General features: G+C 50.7%; 2 protein-coding genes across 11 annotated transcripts in view; one reads left to right on the forward strand and one right to left on the reverse strand.

Annotated features, from left to right (window-relative positions):
- The window catches only part of ZHX3 (zinc fingers and homeoboxes 3), a gene marked incomplete at its 3' end in the record, with an annotated part of 121,395 nt that extends 118,658 nt beyond the window's left edge, over positions 1 to 2,737 (forward strand). For 5 of the 7 annotated variants that reach the window (XR_014021450.1, XR_014021451.1, XR_014021452.1 and 2 more), the window contains exons 4-5: positions 748 to 912; positions 2,595 to 2,731. Coding sequence is in view for 2 of the 7 variants with exons in the window: in XM_081289974.1 (XP_081146100.1) it covers positions 2,436 to 2,572 (137 nt within the window). Of the gene's footprint in view, positions 1 to 747; positions 913 to 2,435; positions 2,573 to 2,594 lie in introns of those variants that run through there. The other 2 variants (XM_081289973.1, XM_081289974.1) reach the window with 2 other exon arrangements.
- A 7,713-nt stretch (positions 2,738 to 10,450) lies between these two features.
- The window catches only part of PLCG1 (phospholipase C gamma 1), a 33,824-nt gene continuing 22,468 nt past the window's right edge, over positions 10,451 to 21,806 (reverse strand). For 3 of the 4 annotated variants that reach the window (XM_081289968.1, XM_081289967.1, XM_081289970.1), the window contains 20 exons: positions 20,898 to 21,066; positions 20,632 to 20,754; positions 20,437 to 20,538; positions 20,158 to 20,345; positions 19,645 to 19,845; positions 19,450 to 19,569; positions 19,175 to 19,355; positions 18,231 to 18,308; positions 17,378 to 17,481; positions 17,072 to 17,168; positions 16,822 to 16,891; positions 16,152 to 16,309; positions 14,681 to 14,777; positions 14,316 to 14,540; positions 14,093 to 14,241; positions 12,644 to 12,758; positions 12,378 to 12,539; positions 12,186 to 12,274; positions 11,911 to 12,095; positions 10,451 to 11,730 (listed from right to left, as the gene is read on the reverse strand). In XM_081289968.1, coding sequence (XP_081146094.1) covers positions 11,688 to 11,730; positions 11,911 to 12,095; positions 12,186 to 12,274; positions 12,378 to 12,539; positions 12,644 to 12,758; positions 14,093 to 14,241; positions 14,316 to 14,540; positions 14,681 to 14,777; positions 16,152 to 16,309; positions 16,822 to 16,891; positions 17,072 to 17,168; positions 17,378 to 17,481; positions 18,231 to 18,308; positions 19,175 to 19,355; positions 19,450 to 19,569; positions 19,645 to 19,845; positions 20,158 to 20,345; positions 20,437 to 20,538; positions 20,632 to 20,754; positions 20,898 to 21,066 — 2,656 coding nt within the window. In that variant the 3' untranslated portion in view covers positions 10,451 to 11,687. Of the gene's footprint in view, positions 11,769 to 11,910; positions 12,096 to 12,185; positions 12,275 to 12,377; positions 12,540 to 12,643; positions 12,759 to 14,092; positions 14,242 to 14,315; positions 14,541 to 14,680; positions 14,778 to 16,151; positions 16,310 to 16,821; positions 16,892 to 17,071; positions 17,169 to 17,377; positions 17,482 to 18,230; positions 18,309 to 19,174; positions 19,356 to 19,449; positions 19,570 to 19,644; positions 19,846 to 20,157; positions 20,346 to 20,436; positions 20,539 to 20,631; positions 20,755 to 20,897; positions 21,067 to 21,806 lie in introns of all 4 variants that reach the window. The other variant, XM_081289969.1, reaches the window with a different exon arrangement.

The raw sequence follows: 21,806 nt of genomic DNA on the forward strand, positions 1-21,806 counted from the left end.
TGGGCTTTTGTTTTGGTTCATTTGTTTTAAGCCTGTATAGGGAAAAGAACATGGTAAATCTAAAAGGACCCAACCCTTTTTTTTTTGGCCATTTCTTAGCAATAGAAGAATAGATCAAAACATCATCTAAGGCAGATCCCCAATCACTGGGTAGAAGAGAGCCATAGGACATCAGAGGAAAATCAACTCAAACTGTTAAACAAGGGGAAAGAGCCTTTGTCTTTAGATACATGAAGTGATACCAGGTGCTGTGGTGCACACCTGTAATCCCAGTGGCTCAGGAGGCTGAAGCAGGAGGATCACAAGTTCAAAGCCAGCCTCAGCAACTTAAGGAGGCCTTAAGCAATTCAGGGAGACCCTGTCTCTAAATAAAATATTATAAAAGGGCTAGATATGTGGCTCAGTAGTAAGCACCCCTGGGTTCAGTCCCTGGTACCAAACAAAAATACATGAAGTGCTTTTATCTAATGGTGGCAGGGTTTGTGTTTCTGTTTTTCCTGAAGTAGAAGTGTTTATTATAATGGAAATCACCTTCTCTCTTGGACATATATGGAATTCAAAGTTTGAATTGTGTTCCTCAGTTTCTTTGAATTATGGTATTTTAGTATTCAAAAGCAAAATTCAGAAAAGTATTTTAAGACATAGTTGTGAAGCCACAGACAAGTTACATTATCAGTTGTTAACTTTCTAGGTTCTAGGTCCCTGAACTCTCTGCCTCTCCCTTTGGTATTTGATTCCTCATTTAAGGCCCCATCACTGAGCAGCCAGAAGCTTCAGGGAGAGCCAAGAGGGAAGTGTTGCAGAAGATGAAGGGATTGGGGACTTAAAGATGGTGGCCCTGCCAGCTGGGTTGGCTGTGGTGAGGGTGCAGAAGATACCCAGACAATGCCTTTAGAGTTGGGCAATGTGGAGGTAGGTCCTGGAGAATCTGTACCTTATCCAGGCGCTCCCCCCCGCTCCGGGGTAGGGCTTAGAGGTGTGTGAGTGTTCAGATACTGTACCTCACACAGCAATGCCCCTCCCTCCATCAGCATCTGTGGTAACTATGGCCCAGCTTTCTGCTGTGGCTTGTCATTGCTGGGGTGGGCATTAAGGACTTTGTCTTCCAAAAGTCAGTTTTGAGTTTTGATTGCTGATCACTGCATTTGATTACTGAGGGGTCAGCATAGAGACTGGTCATTTTTCCAATCCCTGTGGGCTGAAGCAGCTTCCTAGCCACAAGGGATTTAAAGAGACAGTACTCTTTTAAAAAATTCCCCCTTTTGGTGAGTCAGACATTTAAGGAAATCTTAGGTGGCCACAGAGACCACAGAACAGAAACTTCAGTGACCCCATACCACAAGGAATACCATTTTGCAAAAATAGTTTGGAAAAGTTCACAGAAGGCTTTAATCCTCAAAAAGAAAAAATTAACAATGCTGGAGATGGAGAGAATTAGATTTTGAGTTACCACACAGTCTTCAGAAATTCTAGTTTTCAACAAAAAACTGCAAAACATACAAAGAAATCAGAAAGCATGTCCCATTCACAGCATTCAGACACCAACCTTGAGTAAGTCTAGACACTGGAATTATTAGTCAAAGATGTTAAATCAGCTATTTTACAGAAGATTAGTGAACTGAAGGAAATCATGAACAAAGAACTGAAGTCAATCAGGAAAACTCTACATGAATAACAAGCCTATCAATAAAAAGAAATTATAAAAGGGGGAACCAAACTCTAGAGCTGAAAAGTACAATCACTGAAATGGAAAGTTTATTAGAAGGGTTCAACAGCAGATTTGAGCAGTGAATCTAAAGTTTAGATGATTGAAGTTATCCAAAGGATAAGAAAAGAGAAAAGAATGAAGGGAAATGAACAGAGCCTAAGGGACCTTTGAGACATCATTAAACATACTGATATATTTATTATAGGAATCCTAGGAGTGAGAAAGGGGAAGAAAGAGTATATAAAGAAATCATGGCAGCTGGGTGGTGATGCACACCTGTAATCCCAGCAATTCAGGAGAGGGAGACAGAGGATTGCATGTTCAAAGCCAACCTCAGCAACATAAACTTAGCAAGACCCTGTTTCAAAAAATAAAAAGGGCTGGGGAATGTGGCTCTGTGGTAAAGCTCCCCTGGGAGTTCCCAGTTCTCCCTCCCCCTCAAAAAAATTTATGGATGCTGAACCCTGCTGTTGTGATATGAGGGCAGCATGTTCCAGGGGGTGGTGAGGGAGAAGGCAGCATGAGGTGTAGAAGACAGGGCTTGCAGGAGGTGGTGGCTGCCTGTGGCACTGGGGTGAGGCAAGGTAGGGTTTGTGGGTGTGGAGAGGCCATGCTGATGCTCCAGCTTTGAGGCCAGGGGTTTGGCAGCTGTTCTGCAAAGAGACTAGAGGTCTTGGCACATCAGCCATCATCCTTAACCCACTTGCTCTTTTTCACCTTTCCTCAGGCTGGAGATGGGGGAGTGGCTGGCAGGAAGGCATTGCTCATGGAGTTAAGAAGTCCCCAAATCCAGTGATGCCACTCTGGCATAGTGAGGACCAGGCTGCCCTGGGGGCTGTACAGATTGCAGCAGCTGTGGAGTGACAGGCCTGTGTTTTCTCCTCAGAAACAGACTGAAATTGATCCGATTACTCTGAAGGACCGGCCCATCTGGGATGCTGCCTGCCACATGGAACAGCTGAACCTGCCTCTCTGCTGCCACATGTCGTTTCCATGGCCAGCCACTGGGTACCCAAGAAGGCCTCCAGAGGCCTTGCAGATAGCCCAGAGCCTGCTGCCACCAAGCAAGTGGCAAGAAGGGGTTCTGCCAGTCCTTCCTCCCACAGTGTAGGACCTTCCCTTGGCCTCCCAGGGGTAAAGCAGTTCAGACTTCATATTCATAGACAGAATCAAGTTTTAACAAACATTGCCTCTCTACATTTAATAAAATACCAGATTACAAACACTTTCATTATATAGACACTTTGGTTAGCAAAGTGGGACGTTGTTCACATCATCTCTGAATGTGCCGTTTGTCTGTTCTCTGGGGAGCACTGGAGCCACTGATGCCCTCACCTTCCACGGACAGGCAGGGGTTAAAGATGCTCAGAACTGTACCCGGGCCCCCAGGCCTCTCTGCTTTCCTCACAGGAGGATACCATTGAAGAGCTCTTGGTCACGTTAAGTGGTGACCAGCCACTTTTGGAGCCAGGCTTGCTTTGTGGGCTGGTTGGTGCAGAGCCTGTTGTTGCCCTTAGGTCAGAAAATGGCCTGGCTGTGCGAGTAGTGCTGGATCCTGGCCACTCTCCTCTTCAGCCTCTTCAGCTGTTACCTTAATTCTGCTTTTTTTTTTTTTTTTTTTGGTGGGAGTTTGAATCATGGACCATAACTTTTCAGTTATCAGATCAACTAAAGAAATATTTGTTGTTAAGCCTAATATACTGACCTATGTGCCCCCCACCCCCACCGTGTTTTCTTTCTTTCTTTCTTTAATGTAGAAATGTAGACACCTTTATAGTGAGAGGAAAATGAAGAAAGGAAACGGGGAGAAGGTGGGTGAAGAAAATAGCTACAGCCTGCAGTCCTGGCTACTGCAGTGTTGAGAGCCCTGTCCCCCCACTTACTACAGAAGCTCCCAGGAGAGTAAGAGGGAGGGCTGAATGGATTCGTGGACCGTGGGGAATTATCAGAGCTGGAGTGGACTTGAGCACCAAGACCTATGGGTGGGAGTTCCTGGCAGAACATCTGGTACGCTGCAACCACACACCAAGGGCCTGGACAGCATGCTGGGCAGATACCCAGAGGTGCTGGACATCACTGGACAGGTCCTTGTGAGGGAGTCTCTGAAGTTCTGCATTTATGTCCCTAAACTTGGAAGTAAGAATGCTTATATAGTCTAACCCTCACGTCCTCCTTTGAATTGAGAAAATCACAGGAAAAGAAGCCTTTGAAACAATGGGAAACTTAGAGTTGTACTAACTAGAAAAGCCCCGATTTCCTCAAGACCGGCCACTCTAGCAAAGGGGGTGGGCTGAGGATGTGTCACCTGTGGCCTCACCAACCTCTTAGAAGTGAATCAAAGACATTGGTTCCTGCAGTGCCAGGCACACGTGGAGGCCCCTCCTGCTGGGCCTGGGCTGCCTGGGGCACAGGAGACCTGGGCAGGGAAGGGCTCGGGCATTAAGCGCTGGTTACACTCTATGTACCCAGGAAAGTGGAGCAGTCACACCGTCTTGCTGGCTGAGCTGTGGGGATGAGCTTGGTGCCAGCAGCCTCTGCCTTCTAGGAGAGGGCTTTCTTGGGAAACTCAAAGCCCTCGAACCATTGTTGTTCTAAATTAGTGTTTTCTTTAGCCCTCCCTAGCCCAATAGGGACCACCTCTTATTTGTCTCAAACTGGGGACTTGTGAATACTTCTGCAAGTTTTGCAGCCTATTTTTGTATCCTTTCCATTTGGGGAGTGAAGCTATGAGTCTCAAAAGCCTTTGAGGAATTGCCAAGAATGGCAAGTGATCGCCTTCCTTCAGAGAACAGACACTTGGAATCTTTCCTTTAGTTTTTATGTACATTCAGATTAATTTATATATCCACATATACAGTACAGATATTCATTTGCTACCTTACTTGTAAAGTGAACATCTGATGTGTACACTTGAGCTTCACAGCACGTGGATGTTGGGGAGCAGCCTGTGTGCGGGCAGGGACTGCTGTACACTGGTGGCAGGGGCAACCCAGCATGAAGCCATCTCCAAGTGTCTGAGAAACCACTCTGTGCCTCAGCCCATGCCTGCCAGCCTCACCTCGAGTCTGTGTGCACCAGCTGAACGTTAGTGTCTGCAGAGAGGGTTCTTGTGGTTATCTGCGTTGACATTCAATTTACAACCCAAACAGCAAAACAGAAAAAACTTGTCCATGGTGTTCAAGTTTGTGCAGGACCCAGCACCCCAGCCCCAGGCACCAGCTCACCTTTTGGGTGGAGTAGTTATGGTGAGGCTAGCCCTGGCATGTTTTTCTCACAGATGTTGGCCCTTCCCATCAGCCAGGGCCACATGACAAACAGTAAGACTGACCAGATAGGAGCCCCGCAGACTGGACAGACCCTGCTTCTTCCTGAGCTCCTGGATGGGAGTGAGAAAGTGGGATTTGGACCTTCTGCTTGAAACATTATGACACTGAGAAGTGGTCATGAAGCAAGTGCTTTAAAGGGATATCATTATGGAACCCAGGGCTTCGGGTGCCAAGCACAGAAGACCCATCCACATGTGCCCAGAGTCCATAATCACATTGACAATGGTGGTGAGGGGGTGGGTGTGGTCACCAGGCCGGCAGCTTGTCCCAAGACAGATCACTGGTACTGCACACTGCTGAAGGGTTAAATTCTCTGTGGTCCCTTTCAATAGAAGACTGGCTGTGGCTGTCGAGTTAAGCAAGGTGAGTGGGTGGCTGTTCTTTCCTGAAGAAAAGCTTATGTTACCAGAGGATGGATCCCCCCTCCTCTGTGCACCTGGGCTTGTCCGAGGCAGTGGATTGTCTTCCAGTGTTTCTCATTGCTGGTGTCTTATGCCTGTTTGGTTTATTGTGTTTTTCACTTGAGGTTGTAAATTAAGTTCTAGGTGAAGCCAGATCACAGTTCTGATAAAGGAAATTTGAATTTGATAATATACTTTACATATTTTGATTACCTGTTTTAATTTTTGACCATAGAAGAGCTTTTTGATTTGGGGAGGGGAAGTATTTTCAGGTCTCTTGGGTTCCTGAAAAAGAAGGCCCTAGTTGTATGGCTCAGAGTGACTGAGAGCTCCTTTTTTTTGGCCGAGTGACAAGTGGCTGGTCAGGTGGACCAAAGCACTTGGGTCCAAGACTCTGCACTCTGCTCTCTGGAAGCAGAAAAGGCAGAGTGTCGGTGGCACCTTAAGGGCTTCCACTTGCACTCACGGGCTCGTCCTAAGTGGCCTTAGGAGGCCATCCCATCAGGAAGCTCTAGTGAGTTCTACAGGCTGCCATGTGGTTCTCGTGGGTTTTTATCCTGTCTTCCCTTCCTCTCCTTTCTGGTTCTGTCACATCTGTCCCCCAGCTGCCTTCCATGGAGGGTTGGGGGTAGCCTCTCTGGTTGGACTTGGTCTTTTTGCACATCCTTCCTCGGGATTTGCCTGCTTATACTGTTCCAGTCTTGGGCCCTTTTGCTTGTCATCTTCCTCACCTGCATGTGGACCAGGATTCTTGGATTAGTCGCTTTGCAGTCCAGACATCACAGCCTATGTTTAAAGGCACTTGGCAGGAGAGAACCAGCCAGGAAGAAAATCTAAAAACAAGTCTAATCTAAAAACAAGTCTTGGAGCTTTTCCCCCACACCCAAGTTCAGTTTACCTGGGGGAAGTTCATTGGTCTGACCTTTGTAGGAGATGTGCTTCTGTATTAAGTTTTAATTTTCATGCATCACACTCATTTGCAAAGCACAGTTGTGTGCTGGAGGAAAAAAGCCCTCTGGATGTGTGCAGGTCTTACTGCCAACTTGTCCTGACCAAAGCCAGCTAGTGGGGCCTGGAGCTCCTCTTCAACTTCTCCCGCCTTGGCTTCTTTCTGTCTTCCCTGACAGTGGACACGGTTCCCAGGAACACCTGGTCTCTGACGAACTCAGTGCCTGTGGAGCTTCAGACTTTCTCTGAGCACAAGTCCCCTCTGCAGGGGACCTAGGCTTCAACCCAACATGCCCACTGTGCTGTTTGCTCTGGCCCATTTAAATGTGCAGCCATGCAACCTGGGGCTGATGAGACTGTGGGGATGTCGTCAACAAAGTGACTATTTTGGTTTTGGCCAAATGACTGGATGGAAGTGGTGATCACAGTGCTGCCTGGCTTGTTACCCAGCCCAGCCCCAAATCCCAATGGAACTGGCAGGCCTTGGATAGAATCTGTTCCTGCCAGAGTCCAAGCCACACTGGGAGCTGGGGTGAAGCGGCAAACCCAAGTACTCTCAGCTGACCCAACACCTGCGTAAAATGAACCTGTACAGATGTGTGGCCCTAGAGAGGATGGAGAGCCTGCTTTTGGGTCTTATGTCCTGGGCTCACTTGTCAACACTAGTCAGCCATCCTGTCCTGCCCATAAACCTGAACTTCTCTTTAAAAGTGTACTTGGTCCTTCACTAACCTGCAGAAATGACAGGCGTTCCTTTTTAGCTAAAGGTCCAACAGGAGCTACCCACTCGTAACTAACTGCCCTGGAGTCTGGGGATGAGACCAGGCAGACCCTGGTTGCCACATGGATGAGGACAGGAGCCTGTACCTGTTTCCTTGGTCTTTGGGTCTACAGGACTGTGAGGATTTGTGGAGTTACTGATTATTGTTTGCCCTTCCTGAGGTTTTGGCAGGAACTGGGCAGAGTGGAGAGAAGAGAGGGTAGCTCTTTTTGCTGCCTGGTGCCTTCCTGCCGTCTGGGCAGGTGGCAAGCCAGGACCCTGTGGGGGGGCCTGTGTTCACCTGCCATTAGTGCCTCTTCCTTCTAGAGACTGGCTTGGGTGTGTGCATGCATACATGTGCCAGTTGTGCACACACATGGGCAACTGCATGAGCTTTTTTCGGTTCCCTTCCATGAAAATCAGATGATTCTGAATTAATTTGATTGGAGTCAAAGGTGAAAAGTCTGGGATAGAGACTGCAAGTGCTCAGTCCTTCCCAAGCACCAAGCTCCAGAGCAGAAACATGGTTAAGAGGGCCACATGGTACTATCAACCCTGTACTTTGTGTTTAAAGAGATATCTTCTCATTCACCCATGGTTCTTGCCCATACATTCTTGCAGGGAGATTGTTGGCTGGAGAGCAAGCCAGCACCCACTCACAAGCAGGGTTCCACCATGACAACTGGGTTGCTCCTTGGGAAACTGGGTGAGGGCCAGGGGAGCAATGATCACACTGGAGTAGTGAGTTCCTGCCAACTCCTGAGCAGCTGCTTTCTTAGCTCTGGCAGAAGGGTCAGACTGTGCCACAATTGTTGTTAAAAACAAAATATGCCAACCTTCCCCTCTGCCCTGCTGGCCGTTGTTCATTCAGTCTTATTGATGCAGTCTTTGGGGGTTGCCAAAGGCCTGCAGATTCCTTTCTCACTAAGTCCTGACTCCTAGTCCTCTAGCACCCACTTATGTTCTGGTCTTCAGTGCAAACCCCTTTGTTCTCTGTGGGCCAGACTACTGAGAAGTGAGCCTGGGGAGTGATGTGAGCAATTTGCCTCTGGAGTGCTTCCTGTCTCCTGGGGACAACTGCAGAAGTGATCATCCGAGTACTGTCCTGTTTGTCCAGAGGCAAACTGAAACTCTAAACTATTTGAGGGTCCCACCTCCTATTGTGACCAAGCATGAAACCAAACTGAGGAAAAGGCATGCTTTGTCGTTTGGGTCTGAGTGGAAGGGGAATTCTTTACTCTGCATAAATCTTTTGACAAAGATGGAGCTTACCTTTGGTGTGGACTGTGGTGGTGCTGAGGCGGGAGGCATGGGGTTGCCCTCTTTGGGCTGGGTCTCCAGGCCTCACAAGGTCCCCTGTGGGGATGCTGCTATTTCTAAGATGCAAATTGCACATTTCCTAGATTTTGTATCTGTGGACTTGGATAAGGGAGGGGAACAGGGACAAACTACTTGTACAGTTTGAGATGGGCCTCAATGGTACTTCAAACCTTTTGATCGTTCCTAAATAAAAATGTACATATATTTTGCATCTGCTGACGTATTTTGTGGGGAGTCAAGGGGGAAAAAGCTGGCTTATGTATCCTGTGGGCCAAACTTGATCACAAACTTACAAACTTTGGTGGACAAGTAGAGTTTCTCTCCATTCTAGAATGGTTGCAACCAAAAATATTACTGTGCCTTATTGTCTGTCTCCTTTTCCTTGTGCCACCCCCCAGAAAAATTTAGTCGAATTTTGCAACTTGATTTTAGCCTAAGTCCTATCGTACAAAATGCTCAACCGGGGAGAATACTCAGGCTGAGGGCTTGACCTACTCAAGACCAAGGAGGCATGACCTTTTTGTTCACTTTGCTGGTGTGGCAGAACACCCTGATACCATTCTTTTTCCCTTCAACAGAATCAATATGGTGAGATGGTAGGCAAGTTAAAAGATTCTTCTTGCCCCAGGTCCATCCCTTAGATGAAGTCCAGGGTGTGCTCCATAGGAGGAAACCTCCTGCCCTTTTTGCACTATACTTCTTTTTAAAAAAATAACTTTTATTATTTTTATGTGGTGCTGAGGGTCGAACCTAGGGCCTTGCACGCGCGAGGCGAGCACTCTACCACTGAGCCATAACCCCAGCCCCTGCGCTATACTTTTTAATGGGTTTCCTCAACTGAGATCACAAACTGCTCCTGCTTTCTTCCTGAAGAGCAGCCTTTTGCCCTGCGGCTGGAAGTGGAATGCTCCGACCTTGTTGGCAATGTTCTCCACGTGTGTCCACTGGGTAAAAGCTGTTGAAAGCTAAAGTCTGCTCCTTTGACCCTTTCCACTTGTCCCTGGTCTGCCAGCCAGCTGGGAGATGGGCCACTTCTCTTTGCCTGTGTTCCTGGTCACATTCACTTCCCCTCTGACCCTGTTTCTTCTGGTTTCCTCTGCCAGAGTCAGTGCTTCTTAACCCTGATCACTCAATGTCATCACCTAAAGAACTCCCAAACAACACCCAAGGGAGAGTGTGTTCAGGTGCCAGTGTTTTTCAGAGACTCCATGGGGGGGGGGTACTCGGATGTTACCAGGCTGAGACTTCCAGTGGGTTTGGAAGGCAGTGCCACCCACTGTCCCAGGTGCACAGCCTGTGTGCAAGTGAGGCAACTGACCACAGGGTGCCAAAACATTCAGTCCAACAAAGATGGTCCCCACTGGGTCAATCAGCAATGGTCAGGTATGGCTGCAGGAATGTGAAATGAAACTGATTTGTATGTTTGCTCGACTAAGGATATTTTCCACCAGGAAGGATCAAATAGCAGTAGAGGCAAAGGCAATGTGGTAAAGAGCCCACAGCAGGTGGGCCTTTTGTCCTGGAAGCTGCTAAGGGAAGGCAGAGATGGGCCTCCCTCAGGCCACATTCCAGGACACTTGTTCAGTCAATGAAGGCATTACTGTGGTCAGCACCAACAGACTGTCATCACATGGCGACATGGATGGACCCTATCTATCTGCAATGCCAGCAGACCACTCACTCCCTGCTCCAGAAGGAACACTTTCTCCTTGGTCCACAAGAATCTGAAGCAGGAAAAAGGGATTCCCACCAACCACCTCTCTGTGCAAAAGGACCAACCAACCATCCTCTCTCCACAATGGGATGCTGAAGCTCTAAGATGAGGTGGAGAAGGTGGCCTTATACCTCCCGTTCGTCCAGAAGGAAGACTGGCTGGACCTGAGAGGTTTCCAGAAATGTCTCACACAGCTTCTATTGCCAAATAATCACCAGGCAACCAGTTTCCCTGAGCCCCCATTCCACAACACATACGAGTTAAAGGAAAAAGGACATGAGGATGATTTATTTGGCAGTCAGATCTTAAGAGGGCAGCAGAACTAGCAAATGGCCAACCCTGAGCCCAAACGTGGGCAGTGGGTTTGCGTGTGCTGAATGCTGGCTATGCTATGAGGCACCATTGCGCCCACGGGCCTAGACCCCAGCCTCTGTCCTCAGAGGTAGGGGCTGCCTTCCCGAGCTTTCCATCTCCTTCCTTGCATATTTTTACCAACTAGACCAAAGTCGTGCTGAGCCAACAGCTTGGGTCAGCACCTGACTGACTCCCCCTACCTATGAGGCAGCAGCTCCTTAATTCCCTTCCTGTTCCTAAGGGAGAATATATTGAGTCTTCATTTCATTGCTTAAAAAAAAAAAAAAAAAAAAAAAAGAAAAAGAAAAGAAAGAAAAAGAAAAAAAGAAAGAAAAAGCTCACCAGGATAGGCTTGGCCCTTTCTTCTCTTCCCATCCCACTCCTCCACCCCATGGTGCCTTAATACCCCACACTGAGCCCCACCCAACACAGCTGGCTGCCGATCCCAAAGGCTCTGCTCTGAGATGGCCCTTCAAGGGTGAGGAGCAAAAGGAGTAAATAACTTAGTTATGCTACCACTGAGAAGAAAAATAATACTGCTTTTTTTATCATGATCCCCTGTATCTTTCAGGCTGGGTAGTATTCCCGGCCATGGGCAATGTGCCCTTGTGCTGTGTCCTCCTCCTCCCTGCAGGGCAGAGCCCTTCTCCACACAGGCCCTGCATTCCTCCACCCTGGCTCCAGGGCTAAACTGCGGGGGCATCTACCCTCTCTCTCTGCCCAGCTGTGGTTTTAAAGCTACAGGACAATGTAAACTTTGTTTCCCTGGCCCAGCAAGGCGGCTCCTCCTCCTCCACTCAGGAATGTCAGCGGCTCCTTGAAGCCTCCTATGCTGCTGAGGCAGCCTCTCCAAGGGGCTTCAGCCCTGCTTCTGTCCCTACAAGATGGAAGAACCCATCTCCAGAAGTCAGGGCCAGATGTGTGTGCTTAGTGCGAGACACAGTACAGTTTTTGCCTTCACCCAGAATTGGGCATGGAGGCCCAAAACAGTACATCTCATTAATGGCTTGGTTTTGTCTAGCATTCGCTGCTGGAATCCAGACTCCAGGCTGCAAGACTAGGAAGGCTGCCATGGCAGGCGGCTTCCACAAAACCCAGTCCAAGGCATCCCACGAGGCGTGCAGCACCTGCTGCTCTCAACCAAGCTGGGACGCAACTAGAGGCGGTTGTCTCCATTGATCCGAGTCCTCCTTGGGGCCCTGGACGAAAGGAAGAGTGTCCTTACTGGCAGTAGGACCTGGTAGATCAAAGGGACAGTCCAGAGCAACACAAAGCTTTTCTATCCAGGAGAAATGCTGGAGAAGCAGGACCCAGGTCTTCCTGAATCCAGCAGCCCTTTCCAAGCTGCACATTGACCACCTTCCCCCTACCACCCTCACCTTCGCTCCCGACTGTCAAAGTGGTCTGTGAGATGCTCCTGGGAGATGCGGAAGTCCTCAAATGGCTGCTGGTAGCGGGCTTCAAAGGAGCCTTCCCGGGGCCGGCCATGAAACAGCTGGCTGGAGGCATCTGAGCACCGCTCTCGCAGGGATGTACCACTGAAGGGACTGAGGTCACCATTCTCCTGCTCAACAAAGGCAAGTCAATGGGTCCTCTGTACCTCAGGAGGCTCCCCACCCTCTCCCCAAGCTAGCCTACCCACCCTGATAGTTACCTTGGCAGGGAAAATGTCAATCTTAATGAGCAGGGAGGCCAACTCCAGGTCCTCACTGTAGTTGTTCTTCAAAGGCACTGCTCTGTATCCTAACAGGAGGAAAGCCTGGCCCTCAGCACAGGAGGGCACCAAGCAAGTGGCCCCACCCTGGCAGCAAGGCCATAGGGCGTTATATGGAGAAAGGGTCCTCACCTATTTTCAGGCCTTTGACTGGGAAAGTAGCCTGAGCCAAAAAGTTCTGGTCACTAAACATGTCTTCCTCATAGACCACAAAGCGAAGGAAGGCAAATTCAGGGTTACTGATCTGGAACTGGAAAGGCTTGGCTGGCCACACAGGGTTCAGTCCATTGTCCACTGTGAAATTAGGGGCAAAAGGTTTCAGGACACCACTAAGAGGATGGCGGAACCTGTGGGGAGAGGACATCAGTGCCCAGGAGGGTTGGGGAAGGTAGACTCACCCACAAACTCGGTCTTCTGTTTGGTACTGTCATACTCAGCTCCAGCCACCTCAATCTCCACAAAAGGACACACGATGCCCCGGCCATTCTTCGGCAAGTGCCGGGCCCCCAACACCTGTGAGGCAGGCAAAGGTAGGGTAGGGCTGGCCGGCTCCAGCAGTCTCCACTGCAGGAGACTCAGGCAGCAAATGTGACACAGGGACAGTGCGCCCTCTGCTGGGCCTCAAAGACACAGCCCACTAAGTCAGGGTCCTAAGGGGATCCAGAGCAGTTGCTGCCTATACCAATTTATTGGAACTTGAGACAAAATTTTTGAGTTTTGCAATCCACTTCATGTTAAATCCATTTCAATATGGGAGTCTTTGAAATTACTTCCCCTTAGGACAAAAAAAAAGTTTACCCATGGCTCTGCACCCATCCTCAATATGCCCAACTCAGGTCATGTGCTCATGCTCCCACACTCCTCTAAGACTCTGCTCAGGTCTCTCCCACCCTGAACCCACAGCACTGGGTTGGCCCTTTTTTTTTTTTTTTTTTTTTTTTTTTTTTTTTTAAGAGAGAGAGAGAGAGAGAATTTATTTATTTATTTTTTTTAGTTTTTTCGGTGGACACAACATCTTTGTATGTGGTGCTGAGGATTGAACCCGGGCTGCACGCATGCCAGGCGAGCGCGCTACCTCTTGAGCTACATCCCCAGCCCTGGGTTGGCCCTTGTTGCAACTTTTCAGCAGGCATGTGCTGGGGAGCTCTGGGAGCCTGGGTGCCAGCAGGCTGCTGGTCTCTTGAGCAAGCTTAATTCTTGCTTGCTCCTGCAGGCTCCTGGCTCATCACAGGCCCTGTCTCTAAATGAAACATAAAAAAGGGCAGGGATGTGGCTCAATGGTCAATGGGGCCCTAGCCCCAGGCCCATCCTCTGCTTTTCTGACCAGCCTCCTCTTGCCAGTTAGTGGCTTCCTACAACTTGGCCTTACTGGAACCTGATTCGTTGGTGCCAAGATGGGAACACAGTCACCCCAGCTCCACAGCTGACTACTTTCTACATTAGGAGAGTTGTGTCTTCAAACATAAGGCCAGCTCCAGTGCCCCTAAGACCCAGGAAATGCTGATCTGTACCCTTGCCCCAGCATGCCAGCAGTTCCCAGCTCTGATGTCCCAAACAATCTCTACTCTTGGCCAGCTCAGTGTCAAAATGAGTGGCGGTGCACACCTGTAATCCCAGCTGCTCAGGAGGCTGAGGCAGGCAGGAGGATCATGAGTTCAAAGCCAGCCTCAGCAACTTAGCAAGGCCCTACGCAAATCAGCAAGACTGTCTCTAAATGAAACATAAAAAAGGGCAGGGGATGTGGCTCAATGGTTAAGTGCCTGGTACGAAAACAACAAAACAAAAATATTCCTTAGCCAAGGGCTTCCCTTTCCCACCCTGAACCCCCCCCCCCCAGCACCACCTACCTCAATGCAGATGGCACAGGGCTCCAGCCCACGGAGGCTGCTCTTGTCAAAGGGGTCAAAGGCCTCATCTCGCATGGTGCTTGGCTGTAGCACGTAACCACAGTGTCCACCGGCCATGAAAAGGGCCTGGTTCATCTGCATGGGCTTGTCTGCAAGAGCCAGTTACTGTGCATCCCAGCCCAACTACCCTAGGTCTCCCCTGCCCACCAGGGAACTGCCTTACCTGGGGTCTGGAAGTTGAGGGCCACAAGTTGACTGCCACAGATCCACATGGGCAAAGGATCATAATTGGAGGAGTCCAGCCGTTGGCCCTTGGGGTAGATGCGGGAGAGCTGCAGCCGATTGTACTGGAGAAACTTCTTGCCTTTGGCCTTGTTCACATATTTCTCAGCCTTGGTTTCCGGGAAAGACGACATGTCCCGGTAGCAGGCACGTTCTGTGCCAATCTCTGAGCCAAAAAGGAGACAAAGTCTGTCTGCAGGCACTGGTGGGGAGGACACTAAACACTCCTCTTGCACCAGCACTGGAGAATGCAGGCACCGCCAGGCCCCAAGCACACCACCCCCGCCAACCTGGGCCCCGCCTTACTCTCTTCATCGAAGGGAACAGGCCTGCAGTAGACGACAAGCTCAGAGAGCTCAAGGGCAATCTTCTTCCTCCGTTCCATCATCTTCCCCTCAGTGAGCTGGTGACACACACAAGGCCCTGTAGCCCCAGGCTAGAGCCCTACCCAGGAGAAGGAAGCCCCTGCCAGCCTTGGGTACACCCACACTGCAGGTGCTCTGGGGCCCTCTCTCCCATCCCCTATACCTTCTAGACCCCACCAGACAATATATAAGGTCACAGTCCTCATTATTCTGTTCCTGAGGAGAGTCCTCCAACTCTCAAGAAGGTAGAATTCTCACCACCAGCCATGTCCTAAGGGCAGGGAACCCCAGGGCTGGCCGTGCTCCTCAGTGATGCTTTCTAATACTTCCTTACGCAGTCTCATCCCAGAGCAAAAAACTCCTGTTGGTTACCTGAGATCATTCTGGGGACTCATGCCCCACCTCCATCTCTGTATCTAAGGAAGATTCTCACCTCAGTTACCACAGAGCTCCCTCCTCTCCATGCCTAATACCAGCTGCAGAGATCCAGTCTCAAATGCTCTCCTGTCCCCTTTCCCCTGGAACTCCAGTTGTTTCCATGCTTCTTCTTTGGGTAGCTCCTCTACTCAGACTCCTCCTTTCCTTTTCAGTCTAGACCCAGGATCCAGCCCTTCAGCCTCCCAGCACTTCATCTTCCCCAAGGTACACTCCTGGCAAGCCTTACCACCCCAGTCCTCTCCTCTGGTTCCTATTTTCCATAGCAGCTACAGATCTGCCCATCAAACACTGGGCAACAGCCTCCTAGCAGGAGCTCCCTTACCCTTGAGAAGGCCTCTGTTTCCAGGCTTCATGGAAGGGGCTTCTCTTCCCACTCCCCACCAAACCCCCAGCTTCCACCCTCTCCCTCATGGCCAGCCACTGTAGACTCCCTGCACTCAGTCATGCCACTTCCATGCCTCAGTCCTGTCATCCAAAAGACCATTTGCTGCGGCTCAATCTGGTGGGCACTTTGTTTCTTATCTCACTTGGCTGCACCTCTGCAGCCTGCAACTTATCAGAAACCCCCGGCTCCCTAGCAGCCTCTAGCCTCTCTGCCTGTGCTTCCCGGGCAATCTCTCAGGAGTCCACCAGGCCCTCTTCCTATTCTAGACCGCCTCATCCCACCTAAGCCTCTTGAGTACCTATCCTGCTTCCAGCCCTGGACTTCTCTTAGCTCTTCTTGCCTTTTATTAAACTGCCCACTAAGCTGACTCGGATGACTTCACATTTCCTAAGCATACCATACTGCTTTAGGTGTCTGTTTCTTCTGGGTCCCTGCCTAAGGCAGGGTCCATGGTATGGCAAGCACAGTCAGCTACCTTCTGTGCTGAGAGGACTGGTGCTGGGAGTTGGAGGCCATGGCTCCCTGACACACCCATATCCTGCCCACCAAATCCCCCACCAACACCTTTCAGGTTCTAACAGATTCTCACCCTGGCATCTGCAGTCTGGGCCACTTCACGGATCTTCTTCACCCAGTCCTGCAGCTCCTCCTGGGAATCAGCTGCAACATCCAGGGACCAGTGGGCCACTGATGCCAGGCTGATGGAGAAGACGAAGAGCCGGTTGTTCTTGCCCTCAGGACGGATGGCTGGGATGGTGAGGAAAAACAGCTGTGTTCCCTGTTCCATACCCCTGGCACTGGCTCAAATGAATTCTCTCATCTCATTTCCTCCTTACCACACCTTTGGGTGGGTTAGATCACTGTGCAGACTCATTTTACAAAGACCATTTCAACTCAGACACAAGCCTCTGTCAGTGGTCATGGCACCAGAGTTCCAAACCCAGCTCTGCCCGACTCAGGCCTCTTCCTCAGGCCATGTCTTCACCCCATCCAACTCCAAGCCTGTCATACACCCCTGCTGCCCAACCCATTAGAACTATGGATGTCAGTCAGCCAGCCATCAAAATGTTTGCTCTCTGACGATCCTGACTGACGCCACAGTGCCTGGCACAGGGCGAGCATGCAGGGGCCAAAGACAGCCTAGTGTGTTCAGGGGTGTCCAGAATATGGGGGAAGTGAGGGTTCCGCCACTGGCTTCCTCCTAAGAGCCTGACCCAAAGGAACACTGTGCAAGCCAAGAGGAAAGGATGGGGGCTCACCAATCTGACAGGCGGGCACATCCACAACCCCCCGCAATAAGTCCCCCAGCGGGCTGTTCTCGTCCAAGTGCTGTGGAAGCAAAGCCCAGAGGATGGTCAGCACAGCTGCCACACCACCTGTGTGAGGCTGCATGTGTGTAACAATATGTCCTGTGACGACACAGGCTGGCCAGGGACCATGTGTGATGGATGTGTGCACAGGATGAGCCGGGGAGAGGGAAATCCCAGGCCAGTGTGGCTCTGGACTCACCTCCCTCTCAGGCTCCAGGGCTGCTGGGTTGACCATCTCTTCCACATAGTTTGACGGGAACCACAGCTGCTTCTTCCCACCATAGTCCCCTCGCCACCTGTGGGAGCCACATGGTGCTAACCCTCAGCAATCACCCCAAACTCCCACAAGGACAGCATCCTTAGATGGGGCTCCCACACCTAAAGCAGGCCAAGACAGGCACTGCTGGTGCACACAGACGACACACACTCCACAGAGCACATGGCTGGGGCCCTGGACTCCTGGCCCACCACATCACAGGCTCTCTGGCTCCAAGGGCAGGCTCACCAGCCTCCATCTTGTTTCTCCACATTCTGGATGATGGCACTCTTGGTGAAAGTCAGCTCATCCTCTCTCTGGGCCTTATAGTCAAAGAGGGCTTTCACTGCACACTGCAGGGGTGAAACACGTGAGTTAAAGCAAACAGGCCCTCCCTATGGCTCCTGCTTAGAGGACTCACGTGTACATACATGTGCTTACACTTCCCATCCAGGCTGAGGTCAGTAGAGAGGCCACTGCCGGCAACTAGCCCTAGTTACAGTCCTCACCACTACACTGCCCTGCAGGAGGCTCCAGGGCAGACAGAGTGGAGAGGGAGGGCCTCTGCCAGGGAAGTTCCTGGCTATCTAGGTAGAACTCTGCAACCCCCACCCTGGGCCCCAGAGAACAGGGCTGGCAGGCCAGCAAGAGAGATTCTGCAATAGCCCTACAGCCTATGGGCATGGCTGGAACCCCATCATTCCTCATCTCTGAGGAGCCCCTGGCTGCTGAGAAGAGAGGGTAAGAAATAGGGCACCCTCTCTAACACCTCAGAGGTAAGAGGAAAATCCTATAAGATTTTCCACAAGAGAGCAACTGGCCAGTGTGCTTCCCATCTCTGCTGCTACCCAGGGAAGAAATGGAGTTACCCCTAGGGAACAATCTGGAAGGGTCAAGCTAACTCAGAGGACAGGGCTAAGGAGTGGGTCAGCCCCAGGAGAGCTACACATCTCTCACAACATCCTGGCATCCTGGGCCTTAGCAAACCACAATCACTTCTCCACACAGACCACAGACAGGCCCAGAATACAAAAATGCAGCTAAGCTAAGCAGTTGGAGATGCCCTCTGCCTTAGCTTCCTGTTCTGAGGGTTAAGCTGTACCTTGAAAGTCGGCATAGGGTTTGCCTCCACATAGAAGCCAGGGTTACGGCCTTCGTACAGGGCCCCATAGTCAGGCTCCTGGAAACAGGACACGTTGAGATCTATTAATGCTTCAAAGCAGCTGTTCGTACCCATGGGTCCCTTTCTCCCACCACAGCTGGCCTCCACCTGGCCCCCCTCAACAAGTCCCTTGACTAACACCTGGTCCACTGAGAGCCCCCAACTTGTGAGGTACATAGGGGCCTGGCCTCTCCTTTTTGCATATCCTGTCCTGAGGCACACGTGATTCTAAAATCTCTACTTAGGCTCCTGAGAGGCTTGTAGCTAGGTCCCCAAAGGTTACCAGAAACCATGATTTTTGTTTGGTAGCTGAACCCAATGTCCACAAGAGCCCCAGAATGCTCCTGCCTGTCCCTGGATGCCTATGTCCCCTAATGACAAGTCTTTCTAAATTATCTCCTATTCGAGACATCTTCTTTCAACTCAATGCCATGACCTGGGTCCAGAGTCCTGGTCACCCACTGCACCATTAGTCCCTGCTTCTTCCCTTGTTAGTTTCCCCTGCAGCTTGCCCTCCATCCTAGCACCCAGAGGGCATCTGCACAAACCCACTGTGTGGCCCACTCTTTTCAACTAGGAAAGTCCAGGCCAAGCCTGCTAGCAAGTTTCTGGCATCTGTATACTACTCCCTCTGTGAGCTCAGGACCTGGTTAACCTGCACCTTGGCTCATTGGTATCCTGCTTGAATGCCTAGCCTCATCCTTACAGATGCAGCTCAGATGTCACTCCCTCCAGAATCCCTTCCTGGTGCCCAGTCTGAGACCCCTTCCATGGAAGCTTCTGCAACACTCTAAAACTTGGTGTCATGTACAGCCAGATTATCCAATGACCATTAGATTCTGGGTCTCTCCTGACCCCGCTGTCATGCTCCCCAATCTCCTTACAGCTGTGCCTATCTTCTCCAGTGCCTCCTCATTGATAGGGTAGCGCAGCTTCATCTTGCGGTATAGCGGGTGCTTCTCATAGTAGCTGATGAGGTCAACAAGGCTGTCAAACTCTGAGTTCCCCAGCATCACTGTCTGGCCCTCCTGCTGGACACGGCAGTGCTTGATCTTGCCTTCGGCCCTTCACAAGGACAGGATGGTCACATAGAGTCAAGGCAGCACAGACCAAGGTGAGGCCCCACACCCCCTCCAGCATCCCTGGGCTGACCCCTCACCGGAAAGAGATGGCATATGAGTTGGGCTCACTCCGTTTCCGCACCAAGAAGGCCCCATCACGGGGCACACGCATCAGCATGTGCTCGGCCTGTGCTCTGGTCAGGCTTGCATGGTACCACCTGAGGACAGGCAGGGTCAGGCCCCAGCCAGCACCACCCCTGGTCCTGCCCACCAGCCCCAGTCCTCTCCCTCACTCTTTGCTCTCGTGGGCATTGGTCTGTGGGACAGGCTCTGAAAGGCGCATCTCAAACTCGTTGCAGCGCAGGGGCACCTGCTGATAGTGTGTGATGAGGTCATAGAGAGAATCAAAGACGAGGTTGTCTGTCAAGAAGAACTTGGGGGTCCCAGCGTCCTGCCGGGAGTGGATTCGGCAGTGCTGGACTTTCCCGTTCCGCCTGAGGGAAGAGAGGATGGAGGGAGTCACGAGATACAGATCAGGGCTCCAAAGAACAAGGTCCACCCCAAGCAAGGCATCATGTCCCAAAGAGGAAGGTCAGTCTCTAAAGGAGCTCAGGTAAGGAACAGGAGGCCGTCAAAGGGATTAAAAACGTGTACAGTCACAACGCACATGTGAAGAAATCACACTCCACATAGAAGCCTGGAACAAAGGCTCCAAGTGTCAAAACTATGACCATTTCTGGTGGTGCCATGGCTACATATACACCACTGACAGAGCTCGTGCAATGAATGCACTAGGAGTAGGTTACCAGAAAGACAGCGTGTAGTCACCCACGAAGGTCTCACTCTCGCGCACTAGGAAGGAGCCATCGGGAGCCCCAGTCTCAATGCAGTACTCAGTGAGCAGGCGCTCTGCAATGTGCCGCCCGTCCCGCCCAGCGCCGAGCTTCCCATGGAACCACTTCTCATTGGAGTGCAGCTCTGTGCTACCACTGGCCTGTGAGGGGGAGGACAACAGCAAAGCCACTCGGTAACTCTGACCCCAGCCCTGACCTGGCCCAGCCCCAAGCCCCAGACCGACTCCTTACCTCCTTGGGCTCTTCCTCATCCTCGTTGCCTTGGTCACTGCTGGTCTCCTCAGAGTAGTAGATCTTGCTGCTGGTCAAAACGAAGTAGTGGGGATACCACTCCTGGAACAGACCAAAGGGGCCTTTGAGCCAGGGCTCTCACCACCTTGCCAGCATGCCCTGCCCTGCCCTGCCCTGCCCTGCCGGGGAGCTCACGTGGTTTATGGGATCCTCCAGGTAGAGGATGCCATTCTTGATGGAGTTGCTGATGTCGTTCTCAGAGTACATCACCGAGCTGGGCACCTCCTCATAGGCACTGCCCTCGGCCAGCTTCTTGTGCTGCATGGAGCATGCCAGGTCATGGCATTGCCTGCTCCAGTCCTAATTATACCTCCTGCTGGAGGACTAGACCAAAAGCAAGAACCTGGCCTGGGAGAGGCATTGCAAGTGTGGGGCTCCTCCCACCAGCCCTCCACCCCTACCTTGATAAGGATCTTCCTCTTGAGCTGGTTGGGTGAGGGGAGCCCATCAGCAGTGATGTCCACAGGCTTGGTGAGAAGTGTGTCCCCAAGCACCTTCTTGAAGTACTGAGCCATGTTCCTCTGCTGGGCAATGCTGCAGTGGTCCTCAATAGACAGAATGACAGGGTACCTGTGGGACAGGACATGAGTGCAGTTGATGCAGACCCTACAATTCTGTGGGGTAAAGGCTCACTCCAAACAGCACCCTACCCACAGCCCTGGTGCTGGGAGCCAAGGACCTGGGAGCATCCTAATCTAGCAGCTCTCTCAGAAGAGAGGCGGCTGTGGCCACAGCTATTGGTATAGTGGAACGGGTGGGAACCAAGAGGGGCAGGTGCTGCAGAAGGAAGCCCCAGAGTTGGTTGGTTTATGGAGGCTGCCAGATAGTGCAAAAAAGATATTCTACACTAAAAAGAGGTCAGGGAAGAGTAGAAGCAGCCTCTAAATACAGCTATCGGTGGGGCTGAAGTTGTAGTCAGTGGTGGAGAAGTTGCCTAGCATGTGTGGGGCCCTGGGTTCAGTTCTCAGCACAGCATATAAATGAATGAATAAGGGCTGGGGCTGGGGCTCAGTGGTAGCACACTTGCCTGGCAAGTGTGGGGCACTGGGTTATATTCTCAGCACCATACATAAATAAATAAAAATAAAGATTAAGAAAAAAAAAAGCAAGTGTTAAAAAAATAATAAAATTTTTAAAAATGAATGAATAAAATAAAGGTCCATCTAAAGAAAGATATTAAAAAAATAATAAAAAATAAATAAATAAATACAGCTATGGGAGGGTCAGTGAGGTACAAAAGATTAATGACCACAAGTTAGGTAATGAATAGGAACTAAGGAATGAGTCACAGATAATTCTCTGGACTATGA

The sequence above is a fragment of the Spermophilus citellus genome, assembly GCF_964194105.1.
Source record: "Spermophilus citellus genome assembly, chromosome: 4".
NCBI classification, from domain to species: domain Eukaryota; kingdom Metazoa; phylum Chordata; class Mammalia; order Rodentia; family Sciuridae; genus Spermophilus; species Spermophilus citellus.